At 39.7% G+C, this 18,805-nt stretch overlaps 1 protein-coding gene across 1 annotated transcript in view; it reads left to right on the top strand.

Annotated features, from left to right (window-relative positions):
• The first annotated feature begins 206 nt into the window (after positions 1 to 206).
• Positions 207 to 18,805, top strand: part of slc30a2 (solute carrier family 30 member 2) — a 137,020-nt gene continuing 118,421 nt past the window's right edge. Inside the window, exon 1 of the mRNA XM_043682126.1 lies at positions 207 to 793. Within this exon, the coding sequence (XP_043538061.1) occupies positions 714 to 793 (80 nt within the window). The 5' untranslated portion in view covers positions 207 to 713. The remainder of the gene's footprint in view (positions 794 to 18,805) is intronic.

Here is an 18,805-nt window from a genome sequence, read left to right as displayed (position 1 = left end):
AATGTTGTAAAGGATGGAATCTACGCATCTGAAAGCTCCGTTCTACACATACGCCTATCGAACTCCTCGGATATTCTGGCAAAATGTACTTATGTTGTGGCGGAAAGAGTTAACTGCATTTCCAAGGCTATCCTCAAACTGTTGTCAATCATGTTTGTGAGCCAAATGTTGCTCAGTAACGCAAGCGACATGGAATAAATCTCCTGTTAAGCAGTAGAAATACGAAAATTCTGATGTTGAAATATTACCAAGCTGGGAATGTTACAGACTCGATTTACCAGGAGCTGCACGAATGCAGTAGATCTGAAGTGCTGTTGCTAATCTCCAGGGAGGGAAAAGTATACACCTCAGCAGCCTTTTGGTCTGAAAGATGTGACAGTACAATACTGTCGGCATACGTCGCACAGTGTGCAATTTTAGTGCTCCGTTCACTCAAAGCCATTCGGATTGCCCTTTGCACACGACTCGCTCTCTATTAACATATAGCACAGCGGGAAAGAGCCCCTCAGTCAAAGGAGCCTCCGCTCAGCAAGAGAAACTTTAACAGGTCGAAAGTGCACGTTGCATTTTCAGGTTTTTTTTCAGTGAAATACGTTATGATTTGAGATGACTTACAAATATATCGACGTGTACTGAAGTGGTTTAACTCTGTCAGAAGGATATCCGGCCAGTATTTCTTTAAGTTCCATTGCATTGTATTGTTGCAGTTGAAAATGGATCAGTTTATGGATTCAGAAAAAGCTAATCTGATAACTGAAAATAAGGCGAGGATGTACAGTCTACGCTTGAAAAGGTAAGTAGGCAAGCTTACAATGCTGTCATTGTTACAGTACAGCTTGCGTTGAGGAAGATTTCCTCAACGCAATGAATTGGTATTCAGTTAATACTCAATGAATCAATTGAAAGAAAATTCCTTTCTTTGGGTTAATTAACCGTAATAATCGAGTGTTAAGGTGTGGACTGTATTTTTGTTATCAGCTGTCCAGCAAAATTGCATTTTGCATTTTAAGCATTTGTGTTAAACGGGCTGCGATTACGCTGCTGGTATAGTATGGCTGTGGGTAAATGTTTGGCACACTCATTATTCCATAAATTGGTGAATATTTTGCAAATACGCCAGACCATACAGGTGATGCGATAGAGTAAATACAAATTGGTAGGTTTAAAGTAAGATGTGACGAGACTGGACTTCTAATCGGTTCGCTGAAACGCTGCAACCCTGTAGATCGGGAGGAGATGCTTCTAAATTCTGGTACCATCGCGTTATCACTTTTTTCCATTTTGTTGGGTTAAGCAAAGATTGACAGGAAATATACTGAGAAGATTTTTGGAACCAGTTGATGTATCTTGCTGGTTATGTTATCACAAGCTGCAGTCTACATTAGCGCACAAGAGGGAGAACGTGTCCGTTTAGCTGCTGCGATCTAAAATCGTTCGCTTTTATATTAAATTGTGTACAATCTTCATAAAATTTATATTCTTTGATATAAGTAACGTCCAGTAGATACATGGTCATTTGTTCTAATCTCGCTCGTACACACTTTATATATACGTTCCTGGTTTCATTGTCGAAAACGTTTCGAAGCAAACGCAGTTTTTGTCATTTTTTTTCCTCCTGGATTTCAAATTTTGTATTCTTGTGAGCTAAAATCTACCCAGAACAAACCCCTGTAAAACAGTTTCACCGAAGAAAGTCATTTTCACGGATGGTTTCTCCTCAGACAATCTGTGATTAATAGCTGATCATTCACTAGATAATGCAAAAGGCAATACTAATGATTGATGCTATTTTGAGGACGGTAGAAATTCGCTCGCCACACATGAGATTATTTCAATCGTCTGCAGTGTTTCCGTGCCATGCGTTTTCTAAACCCAGAGTGCTGTGTATTTGATACTTCTGACTGAAACATGTACTTTTAAAGGCTAGAAATTATTTTCAAGAAATTCTGAATTAGAATCCACTCAATAAAAGTTAGCTACTCCTTGTGTTAAATTCAGCGGTGAAAGTAATGACCACAATTATAGTTGCGTCCGATAGAGTAAATGCAGGATTTACAATCCATGCATTTGAAACGAACGTAATTTAAATGGATTAAATCACAGAACAGCACCTGAACAATAAATGCGTTGGTCTTTAGCATTGCACGTGCAGGAAAACAAAGCATTCACATATGTCACACTGGTGTGTTCTAAGAATGAGACGGGAATGTAGACAGTTCCTACACGGAGAACGATTAGTTATTAATCAATGGTTGCAACTATTTAGTAAAAACGCTTGGCTGTTTGCCAAAATTAATGGCTACCATGGAACTGACAGGACCAGTATGCTTAATCCAGCATTTGAGGTTAAACTATTGAATTTAAAAATGTACTTGTTCAGCTCAATGCTATCAATTTCATTAATGACTAACCGGAGTTTCCCTGACATATCGTAAACATTCTGCGAATACTGCAACACTGGGCAATGAGATTCTGATATTATGAACGATAATCACTAATTGATGTGGTCTTTCGATGCGGTAAAATCATCCTAAACGCTCTGTGAATTAAGCTGCAGCGATATTTTCGATGGGCCAAATGAAAAAAAGTGCCCTGGCCTGCAGTTCCGCCTGTATCACGCAACGCTTGGTCCTCACCTGGATTCCACGCCACTGCTGAAATTCAAATACATGATTGGACTTGGGGAGAAGAGCTCCTGTTTCATGTCCCTTATCGGTTTTCCTTGATTGAATTGATGTAACTGACCCAGACTGAAAAGGCAGACTTGGCTAATTGGCGTGCTTTCCAAGTGGAAATGAATTTATACATGCTTAATATAGACTTGAAACCAAGTCGGTAATGGAGGCTGCACTTCAACCATGAAATAGACCTAAGCTGTTGCGTGAAACCAGTCTTTCAGAGCTGGGACAAATCAATAGCTAATTTATTTGACATGATGCTGTTGTGAAATCGGCGAATCTCATCCCTGCGTTATAAATACATATAAAGTAACTCAATTAAGAAATAGCATTGATAGGTTTTATATGCACAATATTAAATCTTTCAGAATTGGAAGAACTTCACGAAGTTTAAATGCCAATCGATGAAATAATGAAAGGCTATTTGAAGAATAAAACACTAATTTCCGAATCCCGGCAGATCTGCAATCTATTGTGAGGATTCAGCATATTTTTCGTTCTGGTAAAAACAATGACTGCAGATGCTGGAAACCAGATTCTGGATTAGTGGTGCTGGAAGAGCACAGCAATTCAGGCAGCATCCAAGGAGCTTCGAAATTGATGTTTCGGGCAAAAGCCCTTCATCAGGAATCCATATTTTTCGTTCTAACTATTTGGCTAGATCCTTCTTTCCCCTCCCCCACTTCCACGCACTCTTGAAACAATTGGGGATTTCAGATTTTAATCTTATCTCTGGAAGAAAATTGCTGATGGCCTAATTTGGTGGAATAGGAGATGAAAATTGTAAATCTGTTAAAGCTCAAATATGAGCATTTAAATAATAAAGCAAGCTGAGGTGAAAGAAACGATTCTAATGTCATGTTTGAATCTACTGGTAAAATGCAGAGGGCAATTTCATATGTCTTCAGCAAATCCTTCTGTATAAAAGAAATGTGTTTTCTGTTGAAATGTTGTAAAGTCTACTTATCCATTGGAGTCCAAAATTATTTCATCAGCAGATCATTCTTCATACATCTAACGAACCTTGGAAACAATAGGATCGTAACAATTCAACAAGAATATTCTTTATTAATTGTGCAGTAATCTAAAGGAAATTTACTAATAACAACTCCATGTTTGTAATTTCTCTGCAACAAAAAGATTTGTGCCAGTAAATATGCTTGCTTGTCAAATCATATTTGTTTCTATAAAAAAGTATTTTAAAACACTGAAATGTGGAATCTTATGAAACTAACTCAATCCACCTAAAATACCAATCATGAATTGCAAAAGTGGTGTTGCTGACTGACTGATTTGCAGATTCGGAGGTAGGCCTCAGAAAACAAATAACTGCATCTTGAGAGCTATAGATTTGGTCACATTGTATGTTCTAATGCTAAAAATTTACATTTGAAATGCTTCCACAAAGAATGTGACATTGCTGTGTAGTATCACATCTGTTTGAACTAAGTATCTTTAAAATAACTGACTATTTATTTACAAAAGTGATTTTTTTTCACTTTTGAGGACAAGGTAAAGATAATATTCTGCAGTTCTGATAGATATGATTATGAACAGATGCACTTTGTATACATTTAAAATGACATTTATTGAAATTCCAATATGCACAGAACAAATTAGAACATCAGCTATACAACAAGCCTTTTCAGACTTTTCAATCTATCCAACTGCTAGCAATATACCATAAGGTGTCATGGTTGTGTACTATCCCATGGCGTTTCTGCAGTAATATAACAGAGCATATAATCCAGAAGGACAGGAGTTGTAACTTCCTGCAGTATTCTGGAGAACAAGACAAAATATTATATGAAAGGAATAGAACTCAATAGCTAAGGATGCTCCTTTGCAAATTAGAATTCTTTAAAGTACACATAGGGCACAGTTTGTGCTTCACAATGCTAAGGATTTTAAATGCTAGAACATACTAGAGCAGATTTTAGTATTTTATAGTAATAAATATTCATAGTAATTCATGTTTTTTGAAATTGTTGATTTATTTTCTGAGATGCCTGCTTTTTTTTAGTTATGGTTTGTTTTCCTTTGGAAAATTTTACTCTCTTTAACTGATGACCAGAATTTCATTTGCACAGATTGAAAGTATTTTACTAATGGACAAATGCATTGGTTTTGAGAAGTCACAAAATGTTTCAATCAAACTTTGAATATTGGTATCCAAATCTGATCGCAATCTCTAATAAAAGGGAAAAGAAGGGAATTTTGCATCTGCAGTTACCTTGTGTAAAATCTGCATTGTGTACTTCTTGAAAGTGAAGGTAATAGCCATGAAAAACAGCTATAGATTGCAGTACTCCTTTTTTGTAGGGTGGTTCTTCAATAGCATCAGGAATGATGGAACCATTCTTGGTTGTGCAACAATATTTTGTCCATAAGAAACTCAGCAGGTCTGGCAGCATTTGTGAGAGAAATTTGTCCAGAATCTGCAGTTCTTTGTTTTATTATAATATTATTTCCAATATTTCTTCAATATATTGACACCGTTGGTTTCCAAACAGTTATCTGGTTTCAAGATCATTGGTAAGCACCATCTGAGTAATTGAATGTAAAATGTATTTGTTGATGTAGCATTAATATGTGGAATTCTAAATCATACAAGCTTGCCACCCACACTGCCCTGTGCTGTCTTACTCTTGAAGGAAACTCCATTTCCCAGTGTTTTCTCACCCTAGATTTGATCTAGAAGTAAAATGGTGAATATGTTGTCTCACTAAAACATAGCTTTTGTTAACTGTTTGGTACATAGGAGCACTGTAGATTGTCTGATGTAGGACAATGTTCCCTTTGTAATGGATTGAAAAGCTGACATGCAAACTTCATGCTCTGGTAATCTTTTTTTTAACAATGAGTCAAACCTGTTTCAGATATGTTCTGTAGGTTATCTTGCAGCAGATGCTACAACTCTATGGTAGCTTTTGTTGTGATGCAGAAGCAGCAAGGTATGTATTCGTAGACAAATCCATGCAGTAGACATGTATAAGCGCTGGGAACAAGCTGGTAATGGGTACAGATGCAATATTGCATCAGTATTTGGATTTATACAAACTGCTTCTGATTTAAATAATGCAACATGTTTAGAAAGCCCCATTAATGTTTACAGTGGAGTGAAAATGCCATTAGCAACTGACCGTAATGACTGAAGCCAATTTGCTTGAATAAAATGCTAATTTCTTAGGTGCTCGAATACTTTGAAAAACCAATTGAGTGTGTGCATTAATAGAACAAATCACAAACACTTTCATAAAGATGACTTAAAAATTAGCTTGAGCAGGGCAAACCCCAAATTATTTATTTCCATATTTTAAATAGAAATAGAGTGCGAACCTGGATGATTTATTAGATTCCCTACAGTGTGGAAACAGGCCCCTCAGCCCAACAAGTCCACACCAACCCTCCAAAGAGTAACCCACCCAAGCCCCTTTTCCCTCTGACTAATGCACCTAACACTATGGGCAATTTAGCACGGCCAATTCACGTGGACTGCACGTGAGGCAGCAGTGCTAACCACTGAGCCACCATGCCACCCCATTTTACTGTGGAACCAGTTCTATTTCTAACATTCAACTTTCACTGGAATGTACTTGCAGCACTAACCATATTGGTCATGCCAGCATCCATTTAAGCTATGCTGAATCTGGCTTGCAACCTAGGAGAAAGTCCAGGCCTTCTGCATTTATTATCATATTATATTCATTACCATCATAAATACATTTTAATGTGTTTTTGATATGACAATGTCCAATGCCTCCTTTTACTCTGCAGTTTTCATGTCAAACTTTCATACAACACTTTTTACAGTTGTTTGTTTCTTAACTTTTCACTATTTGTAGATAGTTATAGTTTCAGGTGGAATATAAGATTTTAGGCAGAATCATTCATCCATACTGAACTGTTTCTGATTAATAAGTAACGTTCTATGATATGATTCAAAGTAATCACTGAGAGTGCTGTAAATCAGCCAAGCTGCACCTTATTTTCAATTCATCAATCCATGGTCCTTCAAATGCGGCTCTGTGTGAAAATAATAAACTTCTGATACATACCCTAGGATGTTCTAGCTGAACCATCAACCTGACTTTCGGATTCATTTAATCTGTTAGTTTTTGCAGTATTTCTTTTAGTTGCCTTAATTTTTGATCCCAAGCTGGTTTTGCATGGTCAGTTGACAACATGACAGTCAACACTGTGATCAAGTGATACCTGCTGTGTTCCATACTCTGTTGTGCATTAGCTGCAAAAGTAAGCATTAGGTGGAGAAGTTGCATAATTTATTGATTTTTATTTTTCCTGGGCTATCCCCTCAGCAAGCTTAGGTTTTACATTTCTGTTCACCTCATTCACTATCATAGAGTCACAGAAGTTTACAAAAAGAAAAAAGGCCTTTTGGCCCATCATATCTGTGCCAGTCAAAAACAACCACACAATTATTCAAATCCCATTTTACAACACTTGGTCCATTTCCTTGAATTCCTTGGTATTGCAAGTACACAACTAAACACTACTAAAATATAATAAAGATTTCTGCCTTTACCACATTTGTAGGCAGTGAGTTCAGATTTCCACCACTCTCTGGTGAAAAAGCTGTTCCTCACATCTCCTCTAAACCTTCTGCTTCTTATCTTTTAAATCTATGCTCCTGGACATTGATTGCTTCAAGTAAGGGGAAAACTTTCTTCCTGTCTATGCCCCTCATAATTTTATACACCTCAGTTATGTCCCTCTCAATCTCCTCTGCTGTGAGGAAATCAACCTCAGTGTGTCTAATCTCTCTTTGAAACTCTCCACCCAGTCAACATTTTGGTAAATCTAACCTGCACTCTCTCCAGTGCTGTCTCATCTCTCCAGTAACATGAATTCCAGAATTGCACAAAATACTTGAGATGTGGCCTAACCAATGTATTATGTAGTTCCAAGAGTGTTGTGCTGGAATGACACAGCAGGCCAGGCAGCATCCAAGGAGCTAAAGAATCGAAGTTTCGGGCAGAAGTCCTTCATCGGAAATGCCCGAAACATTGATTTTCCTGCTCCTCGGATAATGCCTGACCTGTATCTTTCCAGTACTACACTCTTGACTCTGATCTCTAGCATCTACAGCCCTCACTTTCCCCTGTTAGATGGTTCCATCATAATCCCCCTACTGTTAAACTCTCTGCCTTGCCTAATAAAGACAAGTATCCTATATGCCTCCCTAAATACTTTTATCCATTTGTCCTGATACTTTAAGGGACTGGTACAGATTCATGCTAAGGTTGCTCTGATCCTTAGTGCTGCTCAGAATGCCTTCATGTATTAGAACAGCACAGCACACGAACAGGCTCTTTGACCCACCGTGTCTGCACCTACATGATGCCATTCAAAACTAATCCCATCTGTCTATGCATGGTCAAGATCCCTCTATTTGTTGCCTGTTCATGTATCTGTCTAATGCCTCTTAAATGTATCTGCTTCAACCACCTCCTCTGGCAGCGCGTTCCAGGCACTTACCACCCTGGGAAAAAGACTGACTATCCACCCCAACCATGTCTCTCCATAACTTTTTGGACTTCTATCAGCCTCCAAATCTCTAATGAAAATGATTCAAGTTTATCTAAACAGTCCTCATAGTTTAAATTCAGGCAATACCCTGGTAATCCTCTTTTGCACCTTCTCCAAAGCCTCCACATCCTTCTGGTAACCAGAACTGCATAAAATATTTCAAATGTGGTCTAACTAAAATTTTGTACAGCTGCAACAGGACTTGTAAAATTCTATAATGAATGCCTGACTGATTGAAGGCAAGCATGCTATATTCCTCCTTTTACCACCTTATCCATTTTGTGTTACCACATTCAGGGAGTTATGGGCTTGCACCCCAAGATCCCTCTGGATATCAATGCTTCTCAGGATCCTGCCACTTATTATATATTTTCCTGTTGCATTTGACCTCCCAAATTCTGACACTTGTCTGGATTAAACTCCGATCTGCCATTTTTCCACTCAACTTTCCGACTGATCCATATCTTGCTGTATCCTTTGACAACTTGGAGCTATGGATAGTGAGGAAAGTTTGTGTCACCTGCAAACTTACCAATCAGTTCACCTACATTTTCATCCAAGTCCTTTATATATAAAGTAACTTGTGTTCCTGTGCTTTATTTGTCCAGTCCAAGTGCATTTATACTGATTGAATTACTTTTGCCACTAATCAGCCCATCTTACCAGCTTGCCCATATCTTCCTGTAATCTAAGGTTATCCTCATCAGTATTTTCCACCATACCAATTTTGTATCATGGGTGAACTTACCAATCACACCCCCCACCCCACAATGTTCAAATCAAAATCATCTGCATAAACCACAAACACCAAGGGTCCCAACACTGTCCCTGTGGGACCTCACTGGTAACAGACTCTCAGTCAGGAAAACACCCCTCAACTATTATCCTTTGCTTCTTGCCACTCAGCCAGTTGTGAATCCATTTTGCTAAATTTCCTTGGATCCTGTGGGATTTTATCATAAGCTGTGCAGAAGTTCAAGCAGACTGCACCAAAAGCATTGCCATCATCTAAACAATTGGTCATCACTTTGAAAAGTTCAATCAAATTGGTCAGACACAAAACCAGGCTGACTGTTCTTGATCATTTTCTGCTTTTCCAAATGTATATTAATTCTACCCCTCAGAATTGTTTCTAATAGCTGCCCCCTGCCCCCACTGAAGTTAGACTCATAGCCTATAGTTTTCTGGGTTAATCCTTGCTCCCTTCTTGAATAAAGGACCATATTGGTTGTCTCCTCTCCTGTTGCCAGATTTTGCATGTACTGGTACTATTTCCTCCCTTGCATCACTCAACAACCTGGGATTTGTTTCATCTGGCCGTGGAGATTGATCTACTTTTGAACCTGTCAGAATCTCCTCTTTCTCTATGCTAATTTCTTTAATTATATCACAGACCTTCTGCCTGATGTTTATATTCATATTATCCCGCTCACTAGTAAACTCCTAAACAAAATATTCATTTAGAACTTTACACCACTGGCTCCATGCACAAACTACTGCCATGGTCTTTAGTGGGACTTCACTTTCTCTCGTTATTCTTTTACCTGTAATATGCCTTTAGAGCAACTTAAGATTTTCCTTTATTTTACTTCCGAACAGTCAGCCCCTGAAATAATGGCCATTAATAACAGCCTCCGAGTTGTCAGTATTAATGTTGACCATCTTCATATCTTGCTTGCAGGTAGGTATCCTTGTAGCACCTGCAGGAACCCATGACCCAGTGTCCAGTTCAACAGAAGGGATGTCTTTAGATATACAGCTGTAATACATTTAATGAACATAGCTGAACCAACGTAAGCATCAATGAATTAGCAGTTAGAGTTTGTTGATGGAACTAGCACACTACAGGAAATAAATGCCAGACACAATAAAGATGAAAACTGTTAACCTCTTTTTCCAGCTTTACGTATGTTGTCTAAACCTCAGCAGTGTAGAGGATTGCACTAAGGTCACAGGCTTGGCAAGCAAGCAGTTTAATGTTCTCAGTCAGGTTGCTGTTGTCCTACATTTTCTTACTCAACTTGGCAACAATCACTGCAACTTTTTATGATGTGTATATTGATTTTAGCATCAATTGGCAGATTGCTGGTGATTGTGGAGCCTTGATATGTAAAGTTAACAAAAACTTCAACATCACATTGTAAATGCGGATAAGATTGGAATATGACTATAAAATCTATCTTTCTGATGTTGATGGTTGAACCAAACTCTTTGTCACTGCAAGTCCTAAGTATGGGACATTGATGAACATTGTCAACTCTCTGATGAGGACTTGGCATACTTTTGTCTTGGATCTTTAAGCAAGCAAGATTGAACAGCTCTCTGTCAGTTTTGATGTGTAAGTGGACATCTTCTGTAGATGAACTGAAGGCATTTGGCAGCATCAAAGCAAAGAATCTGTCAAAGTGGGGGCTGTGCTAGAACACAACACACTTTGTCTCCATTGCAGATCTCAAAGGGTTTTTGTGTTGCCTGATTAGACTTGACCTTACCATCAGATGGTCATTAAAAAGAGGAAATTGCATTGAGAAACTTCAGTAGGCTGCAAGCTTTCTCCAGCAGTTCATAGACCCTGTCACTGCTCACACAGTTGAATGTTTTGGTGAATGATTAATGAAAGAAATATACATGACTTCTTTTGGTCACAGCACTTTTCTTGCTGTTGGACTAAAAATTATGTAAATTATAAATCTTCCAGTTCTGAAACCACTCTGGGATTGATGCATTAATCCAGGATCTACAGTATAATAAAGCTCACATGGGCAAATATCTTTCTCCGGTTATCAGTCAGGAGTGTCATGTTAATGATGATAGTCCTTGGGTTATTTTATTTATAAGAGTAAAGCACATTATAAGTCATGAAGTCAGTATGACAATAAATCAAATGATTTGTGTGTGTGCAGCTTGCAAGCCCATAGCAGACTAACTGGCAGATAGAGTTGGAACATTGTATACACACAAGACATGTAGTCCTTATTGGTGACCTTTCTTAAAGGCCAGGTACACACATAACAGGGAGACGCCTTGATATTTATTGTAGTTGTTGCAGTCACTCTTGTGTTTGGACAGGGATACAATCCTTGCATTAGGCACATCCAGAGACAGAGGTTTGTGCAGATGTTGCAGGAGTGGCAGTTTACTGTGCTTGATATATTCAGGTAGAAAGCATCAACATCTGGAGCTTAGTCCATGGCTTTGCCATGCTGCTGCCTGGTGAGTTCAATATCCATGACAACCAGAACAAGCAGGGCTTCTCTGATGTCTTGAGATTACTTTAGTGTTCTCCCCAGAATAAAACTAGAGATGATGTTCCACCCATCTCTCAAACTGTTCATTATAATTGGTCATGACTTCCCTGTCTTCTTTCATTTGGAGCTGCTGTGTTGATGGACTAATTTGTTTTCTTCAATCCCTTCATGCATGCATGTCCCTGATATTTCCTATGCAAAGGTTATCCAAATGTTCTAGAAGAGCTTAAGAACCTTTATTTCAAGCAGCTGTTAGTGGTTTCAAGACTTTCTTGATTTCAAAAGTACAGAAAGAGTCAAGACAGCTGAATTTGAAATTAGAATTTTATTGTCAAATGTACACAAGTGTAGGAATATGTGTACAGTTTAATGTGTACAAAATCACCATTCTCGAATGCCATCTTGGTTACAAAGCCAGAATTTTAAAATAAAAAGAAAAGCAGAGGTAAAAGAAAGCTAAAAGGTAAGGAAACATCCACATTTTGTAGTCTAAGTCTTATCTCCATAGGAATGTTTGGAACCACTGATGCAGGTGATGGGCTGCTTGACATTGGCTCCTCACCCGTTTGTAAAGAGCATCATTACTCTGCTATCTCAAGCCTCTGGACTGGTATCGAGGTGCTCTTGACTTATTAAACCAGTACTGCCTGCCTGAAGGCTTTGTCCCTTGAGATGGCTAAGGACAGACAGGCAGGAGGCTGGGAGAGCACAGTAAGCCAGGCAGCATCAGGAGGTGGATAAGTCGGCGCTTTGGGTGTAACCCTCCTTCAGGACAATGTTGAGTCCTCCGGGCTATAGGGTACCCAGGTGGACATTGAATTCTCCAATTTCAAATAATGTCCCTTCCCATCCCATGACTCACTTCCCAGCCCCTCCCCTTCCACTCCTCCCTGCCACTAACTGGATTCATTTCTCCCATTGATCAACCAGGCTATACCGTCTGCCTATCTTCACCTATCCCCACTTCACTAAGCTGCCCTCACCACCCCCTTTTAACTCCGCAACCCCCACACCCATCCCCTACACCCATCCCCAGTCCTGAAGAAGGGTTACACCGAAATGTTGACTTCTCCACCTCCTGATGCTACCTAGCTTGCAATGTTTTTCCAGCCTCCTGCCTGCCTATTTTGGATTTCAGTATCTGCAGTTTTTTTTTGTCTCTAACCAAGATTTTGTTGATAAACTGTCAAGCATTGAAGTGCAGAAGTGCACTGAAAGTGGATCAAAGATGTGCCATGAGGGTTCTTAGAGGCTGGCTCAAGTTGGATACAAATGTCAGTAAATGTGGAACGTGGGTGGCCTGTGCTTGTGGGGTGTATCCTGAGATGTTGTGGCCTGATGTCCAAAATCAATTCAGGAAATCATGTAGTTGTGCCTGGACTGCTTCTTGTGCCCATAGTGGAAGCTCTACGTCCTTAAATTTCTTTTGTGAAAAACCTTTCAGAACCCTTTAAATGCTTTAGAGAAGAGAGAACAGGTCTGCTCTCAATTTCCTTTTGATTGTTAGTTACAAAGACAGAAAGAAAATCCCGTAGTCACTAATACAATGCTGTAAAGCTTGCAGATTGAGAAAGTGAAACTGGTGTAATGTCATGAAGACTGAAGAGAACAGTTATTAAAGTATATTAATGACAACATGAAAGAAAACTATCCACAAACTTTACATCAGAGGGAATTTATTGACATCTGGAGAGCTTTCAAGTAACACCAGATAATCTGTAGCATCACTGTTGTAATGTTTGCAGTGCTACTTGTGAAATGAAGAGCAGTTTGAGATGCAGCAACATATACCGATGTATGGTTTAACAAGCTGTCAAAATGATAAATAACTGGTATTGGTGTAATAGTATTATTGAACTGGTGATAAATTACTCTACCCAATGAGTGTGCAATAGTGAAAGAAGATAGAGTTGAGCAGGCATTTGCGTTATATTTTTCAACAGCTATGTCTTACACAAGCGTTTTGATATTCTTCCTGAACTCAACAGCCGTGTCTCTCATCCCATAGGTGCTTACCTTAGCTGTTAGTTTATGGATACTTTACTTCAGATGAGATACCAAGTGTTTATGATTTATTACCTTCTTTCTTCATGCCTATATGTGTGTCTGAAGGAAAAAACATCCATGGCCCATTGTCCTCTTAAAAAAATCGAAACAAAATTTTATGTAATTTGAAAGAATGCAGCGATGAATACAGGTAAGAATCCCTAAAAGCATTAATTACCTGAAGTAACACTCATGTTATTCTGTTCTCACAGGTACAATGCTCAAACAAAATGAAATGCCGAGGAATGCGACACCTTTCCAACATCACCTCTTACATCACCTCAGACTCATTCCTGTACCCTATATTTACCCTGATTAATGCACCTAACACTATGGGCAATTTAGCATGGCCAATGCACGTGACCTACACATTTTTCGATTATGGGAGAAAACCGGCATACCCAGAGGAAACCTACACAGTCACCGGAGGTGGGAATTGAACCCAGGTCCCTGCCACTGTGAGGCAACAGTGCTAACCACTGAGCCACCGTGTCGTCATAGATGGTTATTCCATCTCTGTACAAGTATGCAGGTCAAAAGAGGGCAAATTCTCAAATCAATAAACACTAATTCAATCAAAATATTGCGGATGCTGGAAATATTAAGTAGAAGATAAAATCCTGGACTTAGCAGCACCTACATAAGGGAGCAAAATACTTAACATTTTGTTTGGATGAGCTTTGGTCAGAACCATTAAAGTGAATTTTCCAGTTGATTCATCTGACTTGTACCCAAGACAGGGGTTTTATTTAAGAGACCCAGCAAGCATGCTGCTGAGGAAAGTTTGAAACTTTGACAGTTATAGAAAATATTTATTGTTCATGGCATTAATATTTGTCTCATGTAAGGCAATATTCAATGAGAGTGTGTTGATAAGGCACTGTTGAATTATTTTTGATTTTGCTGAATTATAGATGATTCTTGTTATCAAATGGCAACCAGCTGTCAGTGTTACCCCATCAGAATTGGGGGAAATTATGCATTAAAAAACTTTGTTGACAAAATCTTGGGAAATTTTGATGATTACAATATATGGAAAAGTAGTCACATGCCCTTAATCAAATTTTTCCTTTTTGGTCTTCCTTTCCTCAAAATAACTAAGAACCCTATTTAAAAATAGGGACCTAACTATGTAACAGTTATCATGCTAAATTCAAATAATTATTTCAGGGTGAAATCTAATATCATTGGATTAAATATAGAAAACATTTTTGGGAGCCTCTTACATATATTGCTGAAATGCTGATGGCTCTTTCAGGACCTTTTAAGGAAATTTGATGAACAGAGCAAGTTTTAGGATTGCTCTAGTTTTTAATTTGTTTTACATGTGTGCCCTGTTTCCTTAAAGGATTAACTAAAAGGCTATTGTACTTATTATATCTCCAAACTTTACAGCAATGATACCCCAGCCTTTAGAACATAGGGACATTCCAGCACAGTACAGGCCCTTCTTGTCCTCTGTGCTGACCTGTGGAACCAATCTGAAGCCTATCTATTTTAAACCATTCCATTTTCAACCAAATGTTTATCCAATGACCATTTAAATGCCCTAAAACTTGGCAAGTCTGCTACTGTTGCAGGCAGTGTGTTCCATGCCCCATACTCTGAGTAACAAACTATCTCTGATATCTGTCCAATATCTGTCATCCCTCAATTTAAAGCTAGCCATCACCATCCGAGGAAAAAGGCTCTCACTGTCCAGCTGATCTAATCCTCTGATTATCTTGTGTCTCAATTAAATCACCTCTCAATCTTCTTCTCTCTAATGAAAACAGCCTCAAATCTTTCCGCCTTTTCTCCACACCAGGCAGCATCCTAGTAAGTCTCCTCTGCACCCTTTCCAAAGCTTCCACATCCTTCCTGTAATATGGTGGCCAGAATTGGACGTAATACTCCAAGTGTGGCTGTACCAGAGTTTTGTACAGCTGCACCATGACCTCGTGGCTCTGAAACTCAATTCCTCTACCAATAAAAACTAACACACTGTATACCTGAACAACTCTGTCAATCTGGGTAGCAACTTTCAGGGATCTATGCACATGCACAAGATCTCTCTGCTCATCTACACTACCAAGAAACTTACTATTAGCCCAGTACTCTTTATTACTGTTGCTCCTTCCAAAGTGAATCACCTCACACTTTTTTACATTAAACTCCATTTGTCACCTCTCAGCCCAGCTCTGCAGCTGATCTATGTCCCTCTTTAACCTGCAATATTCTTTGGCACTATCCACAACTCTGCCGATCTTAGTGTCATTTGCAAATTTAATAACCCATCCTCTACGCCCTCATCCAGGTCATTTAAAAATATGACAAACTGCAGTGGCCCCAAAACATATTCTTGCGGTACACCACTAATAATTGAACTCCAGGTGATCCAAACCACTAAATCACCCTCAATTCTATGCCTCTGTATTTTGTGTAATAGTTTACCATGGGTAACCTGATCAAATGCCTTACTGAAATCCATGTACACCACATCAACTGCTTTACCCTCATCCACCTCTTTGATCGCCATCTCAAAGAACTCAATATGATTTGTGAGGCACGACCTACCCTTCACTAAACTGTGTTGACTATCCCTAATCAATTTATTCCTCTCTCGATGATTATAAATCCCTTCTCTTACAACCTTTCCCAACACTTTGCCCAGAATGAAAGTAAGGCTCACTGGACTATAATTGCCAGGGTTATTTCTACTCCCCTTCTTGAACAAGGGGACAACATTTACTATCTGGCACTATTCTTGTAGACAATAACCACATCAAGATCAAAGCCAAAAACTCTGCAATCTCCTCCCTGGCTTCCAGAGAATCTGAGGATAAATGTAAATCCGGCCCAGGGGGCTTCACTATTTTCTCACATTCCAGAATTACTAACACCTCCTCCTTGTGAACCTCAATCCCATCTAGTCTCGTAACCTGTCTCTCAGTACTCTCCTTGGCAACATTGTCATTTTCCAGTGTGAATACTAATATTCATTTAGCACTTCCCCATCTCCTCAGACTCTACGCACAACTTCCCACTACTATCCTTGATTGTCTCTAATCTTTCCCTAGTCATTCTTTTATTCCTGATGTACCTATAAAAAGCTTTATGGTTTTCCTTGATCCTATCTGCGAACAACGTCTCCTGTCCCCTTCTGGCTCCTCTTAGCTCTTGCTTTAGGTCCTTCCTGGCTAATTTGGAACTCTCAAGTGCCCTAACTGAGCCTTCATGTCTCATCTTAACATAAGCCTTCTTCCTCTTGACAAGACATTCAACTTCTTTAGTAAGCCATGGCTCCCTCACTCGACCATTTCCTCCCTGACAGTTAGGTACATACTTAACAAGTACGTGCAGTAACTTCCTTGAATAAGCTCTGCATTTCAATTGTGCCCATCCTATGCATCCTAAAACTTGCCTAATGTCAACATAATTACCTTTCCCCAGCAATATCTCTTGCCCTGCAGTATGTACCTATCCCTTTCCATTGCTAAAGTAAACATAACCGAATTGTGGTCACTATCACCAAAGTACTCACCTCCAAATCTAACACCTAGCCAGGTTCACCACCCTCTACCAAATCCAATGTGGAACTATTCGGAGGGCCTGTAGAAAACTCCCAACAGGGAGTTCCTGTTTCTGATCTGAGCCCATATCTCAGCAGATAGAACATAGAACAGTATAGCGCAGAACAGGCCCTTCAGTCCACGATGTTGTGCAGACCATTGATTCTCATGTAAGGTAAACCTAATGTACAAACCCTCAAATGTCTGTGACCATATGCATGTCCAGCAGGCTCTTAAATATCCCCAATGACCTCTCTTCCACAACTGCTGCTGGCAACGCATTCCATGCTCTCACAACTCTTTGCATAAAGAACCCGCCTCTGACATCACCTCTATACTTTCTGCCAAACAGCTTAAAACTATGACCCCTCATGTTAACAATTTCTGCCGTGGGATAAAGGTCTCTATCTATGCCTCTCATTATCTTATACACCTCAATTAGGTCCCCTCTCTTCCTTTTTTCCAATGGAAAAAGTCCGAGCTCAGTCAACCTCTGTTCGTAAGATAAGCCCTCCATTCCAGACAGCATCCTAGTAAACCTCCTCTGAACCCTCTCCAAAGTATCCACATCTTTCCTATAATAGTGCGACCAGAACTGGACACAGTATTCCAAGTGTGGTCTAACCAAAGTTTTATAGAGCTGCAACAAGGTCTCACGGCTCTTAAACTTAATCCCCCTGTTAATGAAAGCCAAAACACCATATGTTTCTTAACAGCCATGTCCACTTGAGTGGCAATTTTAAGGGATCTATGTACCTGCACACCAAGATCCCGCTGTTCCTCCACACTGCCAAGAATCCTGTCTTTAATCCTGTACTCAACTTTCAAGTTCGACCTTCCAAAATGCATCACTTCGCATTTATCCAGATTGAACTCCATCTGCCATCTCTCAGCCCATCTCTGCATCCTGTCAATGTCACCCTGCAGCCTACAACAGTCCTCTATATTGTCAACGACACCTCCAACCTTTGTGTCATCTGCAAACTCGCTAACCCATCCTTCAATCTCCTCATCCAAGTCATTAATAAAAATTACAAAGAGTAGAGGCCCAAGAACACAGCCCTGTAGAACACCACTCACCACTGACTTCTAGGCAGAATACTTTCCTTCCACTACCACTCGCTGTCTTCTGTCAACCAGCCAATTTTGTATCCAGACAGTTAAATTTCCCTGTATCCCATTCCTCCTGACTTTCTGAATGAGCCTAGCATGGGGAACCTTACCAAATGCCTTGCTGAAGTCCATATACACCATATCCACCACTCGACCCTCATCAACTTGTCGAGTAACATCCTCAAAGAACTCAATAAGATTTGTGAGGCATGACCTGCCCCTCTCAAAGCTGTGCTGACTGCATTTAATCAAGCCATGTTCTTCCAGATGGTCATAAATCCTGTCCCTCAGAATCCTTTCTAAGACCTTGCAGATGACAGTGGCACAGTGGTTAGCACTGCTGCCTCACAGCGCCAGAGACGCGGGTTCAATTCCCGCCTCAGGCGACTGATTGTGTGGAGTTTGCACGTTCTCCCCATGTCTGCGTGGGTTTCCTCCGGATGCTCCAGTTTCCTCCCACAATCCAAAAAGATGTGCAGGTCAGGTGAATTGGCCATGCTAAATTGCCCATAGTGTTAGGTAAGGGGTAAATGTAGGGGTATGGGTGGGTTGCGCTTTGGTGGGGCGGTGTGGACTTGTTGGGCCGAAGGGCCTGTTTCCATACTGTAAGTAATCTAAA

This window comes from Chiloscyllium plagiosum, chromosome 3 (genome assembly GCF_004010195.1).
Source record: "Chiloscyllium plagiosum isolate BGI_BamShark_2017 chromosome 3, ASM401019v2, whole genome shotgun sequence".
In the NCBI taxonomy this organism is placed as follows: Eukaryota; Metazoa; Chordata; class Chondrichthyes; order Orectolobiformes; family Hemiscylliidae; genus Chiloscyllium; species Chiloscyllium plagiosum.
Note: the sequence above shows the minus strand (reverse complement) of the source record. Positions and strands in the feature narration are given on the sequence as shown.